At 42.2% G+C, this 8,090-nt stretch overlaps 1 protein-coding gene across 1 annotated transcript in view; it reads left to right on the plus strand.

Moving 5' to 3' along the window:
- The window catches only part of NQO1 (NAD(P)H dehydrogenase, quinone 1), a 13,945-nt gene extending 6,434 nt beyond the window's left edge, over positions 1-7,511 (plus strand). Inside the window, exons 2-6 of the mRNA XM_010850944.1 lie at positions 2,277-2,441; positions 2,550-2,680; positions 4,866-4,979; positions 5,636-5,737; positions 6,595-7,511. Coding sequence (XP_010849246.1) covers positions 2,277-2,441; positions 2,550-2,680; positions 4,866-4,979; positions 5,636-5,737; positions 6,595-6,900 — 818 coding nt within the window. The 3' untranslated portion in view covers positions 6,901-7,511. The remainder of the gene's footprint in view (positions 1-2,276; positions 2,442-2,549; positions 2,681-4,865; positions 4,980-5,635; positions 5,738-6,594) is intronic.
- Positions 7,512-8,090: the final 579 nt, after the last annotated feature.

An 8,090-nucleotide genomic window follows, 5' to 3' on the forward strand; every position in this document is an offset into this window, starting at 1 on the left:
CGCTTACTCCTTGAAAGGAAAGTTATGACCAACCTAGATAGCATATTCAAAAGCAGAGACATTACTTTGTCAGCAAAGGTCCGTCTAGTCAAGGCTATAGTTTTTCCTGTGGTCATGTATGGATGTGAGAGTTGGACTGTGAAGAAAGCTGAGCACCGAAGAATTGATGCTTTTGAACTGTGGTGTTGGAGAAGACTCTTGGGAGTCCCTTGGACTGCAAGGAGATCCAACCAGTCCATCCTAAAGGAGATCAGTCCTGGGTGTTCATTGGAAGGACTGATGCTGAAGCTGAAACTCCAATACTTTGGCCACCTCATGCGGGGAGTTGACTCATTAGAAAGACTCTGATGCTGGGAGGGGTTGGGGGCAGGAAAAGGGGACAGAGGATGAGATGGCTGGATGGCATCACCGACTTGACGGACATGAGTTTGAGTAAACTCCGGGAGTTGGTGATGGACAGGGAGGCCTGGTGTGCTGTGATTCATGGGGTTGCAAAGAGTTGGACACGACTGAGCAACTGAACTTGGGGGGTGGATTTTAACTCTTTTTGGTAAGAGTTGTGAATATCTTCTCCTGGTTGTCTTTTGACTCTGTTTCTGGAAACTTTCATTAAACACAATTTTTAATGTTTCTGGGGCTTTATCTGTCAAGCTTTTCCTTCATGGGTCCGGATTCAATGCACGATGCTGGGTGCTGGGGGCTGGTGCACTGGGACGACCCGGAGCGGGGATGGGGGTTCAGGATGGGGAACACGGGTGTACCTGTGGCGGATTCATTTTGATATTTGGCAAAACTAATACAATATTGTAAAGTTTAAAAATAAAATTAAATTTAAAAAAAATAATAATTAAAAAAAAGTAGCCTCTATCCAGAGGTTATACAACTTCTCCCTTTCGTCCCATACTTTTTAAGGTTTTAAAAATAACATTTCTTAAAAGTTAACATATGCATAATAGGAAACCAAAAAAACACAAGAAGCAAAAAAAAAAAGTTATCCCTAATCAGTTTACCTTTTAATGTGTCCTTTCTAGGTCCTATATGCATATTTATCCAATTAAACATGCATTTTTTTATAATTAAGATTATACAGTTATGTGTCATGCTTTTTTCACAAATCGTGAATATTTACCATTTCAAAGTCCCAAAGCTATGAGTATTCTGATAACCAATGATACACTACACCAACTCAATCTAGAAGAGAAAAATGTAATCCTGCCTTTCTTGGCAACAGAAATTTCATAAAAGACAAAAATGACAACAAGCCTCTAGATAAAGGTATTAGCAGAGTTTATAATTTAAATACTGTGGTCCCTTGATGTTCAATTAAAAATGAGACATAAAGCAGAGTACATAGAGCATCCCATACTAGCCTAATAGTTTCAGTTTTTAAAATTTAGATCTTTAATCTGCCAGTAAGTTGTTGCTGTGTGTGGTAAGTGGGAAACTTGTGTTGAATGTTATAGACACACTGGAAAGTGCACAAGTTCTAAGTGAAGTTTCACCAACTGAACACACGCTTGTATAATCTGCATCCATTTCAAGAAATAGAACAGGGGACTTCCCTGGTGGTCCAGTGGCTAAGACTCTGCTCCCATGAATGGGGTCCGGATTCGATACCTGGTCCAGGAACTAGATCCCACATGCCACAACAATCCTCCAAGCTGTAATGAAGATCATAGATTTCCCAAGTGCTGCAATTAAGACCCAGCAAAGCCAAATAAATATTTTAAAAAATAGAACACAGACAGCACCCCAGGTGCTTTGTTTCTTTCTGGTCATTATTCCCTGATAGAGGATAACCACTGTACTGACCTCTAACACTTTATATGAGATTTCTAAGGTGATAATTTTATGGGGACGACAGAGAATGAGATGGCTGGATGGCATCACCAACTCTATGGACGTTAGTTTGAGTGAACTCCCGGAGTTGGTGATGGACAGAGGCCTGGCGTGCTGCAATTCACGGGGTCACAAAAAGTCGGACATGACTGAGCGACTGAACTGAACTGAATTTTATTTTTATGCAGATGTTTGATTAAGTATGCCAAAACGATTTATTAAATTAGCTACTGTTTCCCCAGTGAGTTAAAAATTGCTCCTTTGATCAATGGGACTTAGGAGAAAATGTATTTCTGGATGCAGTTGGACAGGTTGCATAACCCAGTGTCTAACAAAGTCACGTCTTCCATTATGGAGCCCAGCTGGGCTCCCCTGCAGCCTGAGCTTTGCTGGTTGGTGACTGATTTTCTCCATGTGCCTTGTGTGTGTCTAAACAGTCAGAAAAGCACTGATCGTACTGGCCCACTCAGAGAGGACGTCCTTCAACTATGCCATGAAGGAGGCTGCCATAGAGGCTTTGAAGAGGAAAGGATGGGAGGTCACTGTGTCGGACCTGTATGCCATGAACTTCAATCCCGTCATCTCCAGAAAGGACATCACAGGTGGGAGCGGCTCTCCCCTTTAATTAGGTCTTTGTGGAACTTCTCCCTTGTGGGCTTTCTGGCCCCGCCTTGGCCCTCTGGCGTCAGCTTCTCTTTTCCTCTCTGCAGGTAAACTGAAGGACCCCGGGAACTTTCAGTATCCTGCCGAGACTGTTTTAGCTTATAAAGAAGGCCGTCTGAGCCCAGATATTGTGGCCGAACAAAAGAAGCTGGAAGCTGCAGACCTTGTGATTTTTCAGGTGTGGTAAGACATCAGAAGGGGTGTTGAGACACTTGTTTTTTTGTCCTAGACCTGACACCTAATTAGCTATGTGCTCTTAGGAAAGTCACAGCCCCTTGACCACACTCTCCTTAAAGAAGGATAATTACTTCAAAGGTGCAGGATTACACAGATTTATAGATGTTATGAAGCTGGCTGTGTATTCTTTGAAAGTATGACTGTGACTGCAGAGATAACATGTGAGCCTTGAGCTCTTTTCCCGAGAATGTTTAGTCTTTTCTTCAATTAGTAATTTCTCATGGAATCATTCACGTTTACAGTTCTCACCCCATCTCCATAAGCATCCTGAAAACAGTTTGTAGAGCGAGGCATAAGAGCTTGACTTCTCTGCGATGGGAGCTCCCAGTGCAGTGTGCACTGCCCTGCTTAATGTGTTCTAGCAGTAAAACCACAGCCTTTCTCCTGGAAGCTGCCTCACCATTAGCAGTCAGTACTGAAACTGGGTATGCTTCTTGCAAGTCACGCTTCCTGACAATGGTGGACTGTAGTCAGTGACTTCGCTGCTACCCACCGCAACCAGCGTTTTGGTATTAAACATGGAATGTATGCGACCCTGGAAACTTCCTAAGTTTGATACTGGCTGTGATTTTTGTAGTTATTCAATCAGCTGCAAAGACTCTAACCTTTGAAGTCCCTTATTCTACCTGTTGCTATGAATCAAAGCCACATAACATTAGCCAGTGCCTCAAAGGACCCCTTTTTGGTCTATATTTTCTACTCTCTTGTTGCAGTACAGCTAAGGCAGCAGCAGTAGCAACTTGCAGTTCTGCTTCTAAGAATCACCGTATTTTATAATTGGAAAGGACGGCCTTTAAATTCAGCTTCTATCCAATGCATATGTTTTCTTTACTACCATACAACTGTATAGGTTGCACACTGCAAAACAGCAACACAAGGAAGGGCAATGTAAACTCCACAGATTTGCATATTTATTGTATCAGTTTTGCAACAGACGACAGGAAGAGTCTTATTCCAGCAAAAGCAGTGTGCTAGAAATGATAGTCTGGCAACATTAAAATAAATGTCCTGAGGAAAGACTGCCCGCATTCATACCAACGTGCCACATGGGCTAGGCCCTGCTCAGCTGTCTCACTTCTCCAAAAGGAACTTGAGAGTCAACTTTTAATATCAAGCAAGCCAACCAATTCTATTTTCAGCCCTGACTGGAGAACATTCACAGGGGACCAAATCTACTTGCTCAAATAACCTACACATCCTAAAAGCTGCACATATGCCCTTCACAATTGGAGCACCTTAAATGTGAGAATATGAGAAGCTCCTAGAGACCCCTCAAGCCCCTCTTTTTATAAAAGGATGAGGAAGGGGCTTGTGTTGCAGAGGTCATGCCTCACATTATTGGCAGATTCAGGGTAAGAATGCAGGTCTCATTCTCAATCGTGTCTAAAACTTGACTTCCTTACTCTCTTTCCTGTGGGTCAACCATTCTTCAAAGGGAGAACTACCAAGTCCTACAAATTTCTTCTCTGTCCTAGCTTTTTCTTTTAACCTCTGGGCATGTTCCTGTCATCGTAGCCTTTAAGTGAGTCAAGAAGAAATACTGGTATGGCCTTGCTCGACTTTTACCAGGACAAGAGCCCCAGCATGTCTTTCTTGTGAGAATTCCCTGATGAACCTTAGTTACACTGATCATTTGATAGCATTTTGAGTGGTTCTGTTTATTCTTTTTTTTTGGTTCTGTTTATTCTAAATGATAAGATTTTACATCCATGAGCACAAGGTACAGGTCTCATATTTGTGATACCACACCCACTGAAGCAAGTTCTTGAGAAAATATTGATTTAGGTGTCACACACTGAGGCCAACTTTGCCTCCAATCCTTGCCATTTAGATTTTGCTGCCAAACGAGATTTCACAGAAACAAGTCTTTATTTCACGTGGCTCTCTTCACACCCACCTGATATTTGTTATTTGTATGCAGGAATAGGAATGTCTGTCTAGCTGACTGACCAAGGGCAATGATTTTTTTTTTAATTTTCTTTTCTTGAATGTTCTACCTTCTCCAAGAGGAATGACAGGACCTGAAGAAAGTTTCCCCCTCAGTGATGTCATGGACAACAGCTAAGCACTGGATCTTCTGTGCTGGGGGTGCTCCCAATCTAACCTCTCTGTCCTCTGTCCCTCAGTTTCCCCTGCAGTGGTTTGGAGTCCCTGCCATCCTGAAAGGCTGGTTTGAGCGGGTGCTCATAGGGGAGTTCGCTTACAAGTATGCTGCCATGTATGATAAGGGGCCTTTTCGGGTAGGTGGATAATTGTTCTTGGTTTTCTTTTTTTTAATGCCTGGATTTTAGAAAGACTCTGTCTTGATGCAGAGTTTTGAGTACAGTTAGATACCACAATCAGGCTCCAGGTCCCTTTGGGAGAGATGTATGGAGATTAGATAAACCTAGAATGGAAAAATACTGAGAGTTAAAGCAGGATGGTGAATGTATCATTATACTATTTTCTCTTTATGTACTGATATGGACTTTATGAACGTGTCCATTAAAAAAAAGGGGTCTGTCTTCACTTTCTAGACACCCAAAACTATACAAGAAGTATTTTTGAGACCTTCTAGATCACAAGCCTCGATACATGCCTAGTACTGTGAGGAGACAGATTTAAAAAACTCTACCTAGGCACCAGCAGTCAGCACTGATTTTGCGTTACTGTGACAGCCTTCACATGCAAGAGTATGGAATCCTGGGCCTGTCCCTCTGCGTACCACTTTCCAGGCTGGTACTTCTGCAGAGTCATACTGCATGGCTCAGAAGAGCCAACGTTTGAAGTAATACAAGGAGCAGAGCTAGGCAGCAGGGGGTGGAGGGTGGGGACTTTTATATTCTTTTCCCTGGGGCTGTTTCATTAACTTCCTGTCACCAAAGAGATGTAGATGATAATGACTTTTCTTTTACAGAATAAGAAGGCGGTGCTTTCCATCACCACTGGTGGCAGCGGCTCCATGTACTCTCTGCATGGTATCCATGGGGACATGAACATCATTCTCTGGCCAATTCAGGTATCTTGTTTTCAGTGACCCTTCAGGGGGATTAACTGAATTTTCTCTTGGGTCCAAATCCTCCAGATAGCATCTGGAAACAGACCTGAGGTATGAAGATCAAAGAACTACAGAAGGGGCTTCCTTTTAGGACTGACCTGTCTTCCCAGGACCCCAGGCTTGTAGAATAACTCATGTGTGCACATGGTCAAATACCACTCTCTCCTCCTAGCCAGAGGATAGCATGGATGACTCCCCCAGGTTTGTACAGCCACGTGACTGGCATCTCTCGCCAATCTCCCTGTCCTCCAAGTTGCTGCTACAGTCTCACAGACTATCAGAGCCCAAGAAAAGTTAAGAAATTATTTAGTTCAGCTAATAAAACTGAAGTCTGAAGCAGGTTTTTTTGGCGGTCACTGGACCCTCAGGATAATCTCCTAAAGCTGGCAAGAAGAGCATGTGAGGTGACTATCTACAGAATGAGGGAATCAGTATTAGTAATAATACTTTATGAAGACTCGTCTGGTAATGTGGAGGGGCAAAGAAACGCACCTTTGCAGGTCTTGGCAACAGTCAGCTGCTGAGAAGCTGAAACCCTCCCTGAGGTAACAGAACTTTGGGCACTTCTGGCAGATAGTGCCAGGCTGGCACAGTTTCAAAGGCTTTATTCATTAAGAGAAGAGTACAGCTGAATAGGCTAAAATAGGTAACAGCTAGGTACAGAGAGCACAAGGTGTGAGGATGGAGCTATGAACTAATTCTCAAGGCCTTCACATCAGGGTGTCCTACTGGGAAACCCAGATTAACTTTCATTGTATGTGGTACAAGGTGTGTGGCGTCTGAGCTGTGACTCACCTCTGTGCTTTGTGTATCCTCAGAGTGGCACTCTGCACTTCTGTGGCTTCCAAGTCTTGGAACCTCAACTGACATATAGCATTGGGCACACTCCCGAGGATGCCCGAGTTCAGATCCTGGAAGGATGGAAGAAACGCCTGGAGAATATTTGGGATGAGATGCCACTGTATTTTGCTCCAAGTAGCCTCTTTGACCTAAATTTCCAGGCAGGATTCTTAATGAAAAAGGAGGTGCAGGATGAGCAGAAAAGTAAGAAATTTGGCCTTTCTGTGGGCCATCACTTGGGCAAGTCCATCCCAATGGACAACCAGATCAAAGCCATAAAATAAGATTCACAAGACCGGACTTCCTTCTAAAAATGTAACCTAATCTTGGTTTCTATTTTGAGCTTCCTTGATTTGCTTTAGTTTTTAAGATCTGTGTTTTTCTTTTTCCACGAGGAATGAATAGTAGAGAACAGACTAAATTCTTACGTTTTTGGATAACTTTATTAAATAATGTAACTAATTCTTATGACTGCTATCATGGCAAAATCTGATTAGGCTCAAAAGGGCTCTTAGGATGTAAAGCCAGACAGAAAGGTAGAAAGATGCCAGACAGTATTCTTTAAGGCCCTCTACACAATTTAATTCCTCTCTCTTTAGGGATATATTTTTAGGAATAAATCTGGCTAGAGAGCATCCATCTCCTCAATGATCTATTTTTCTTTAATTACCTCTCTGTGGTTTATGGCAGAGGGAATTGCTCAGAGGAAGAAATGACAGAATCTGTCTGACCTAAGGAACTTGCTTAGTAATTGCTACTCTCTGCTTGTTTGTAATATATATTAGCTTTATTACTACACAGTGACTACCATGCCTATATGAATGTCCTTCTTCCTTCAACTTTTGTTGTTAACACAGATACCTTGAAAAGTTAATAAAAATCTTTTTCACTTCAATCTTCTGATTTAATATCTGCAAATAAACCAAGACATCTGTAACTATATCTGCTATAATGAATGAATTCACAAAAAGAAATAGTACTCCTAATACCTAAAAACAGCCTTCCACAAATAGTACTTCATTTTTTGATCCATATAACTAACCTAGAAATTTTCCCCATATCATTTATAAACTGATGACTTTCAAGGATGTGTCTTGGTTCCATGAATCTGGGGGCAAAATTATAAGCCTAGAGTTTCACTAACTTTGGTGAACCATTTTGGCATTCATAATCTAACTTCCTGTTTAAATGAGGTGCATGTCTACTAAGTGTTGGTATAATCCAAGTTGAAAATGATGAAAGAATGCCCTCTTGTGGTCCAGAGAAAGAAAACAGGAGAAACGATGCAAAGCAAGGTTGCCTCTTACCTGCCAAGCAAATGATGGCGTCAGGCAGGAGAGCCTCATGTACCAGGTGCCAGCAAGCATTGGGTATTCTTTCCACAAAATCCACAATGGCAGATGGCTGGGTGCTTCAGTTTGAAAACATGAAAATGTTTTCTTTTGCCTTTGCCTTTATCCTCACTGCAGTTTTA

This window comes from Bison bison, unplaced genomic scaffold (assembly GCF_000754665.1).
Source record: "Bison bison bison isolate TAMUID 2011002044 unplaced genomic scaffold, Bison_UMD1.0 scf7180017864297, whole genome shotgun sequence".
Taxonomy (NCBI): Eukaryota; Metazoa; Chordata; class Mammalia; order Artiodactyla; family Bovidae; genus Bison; species Bison bison.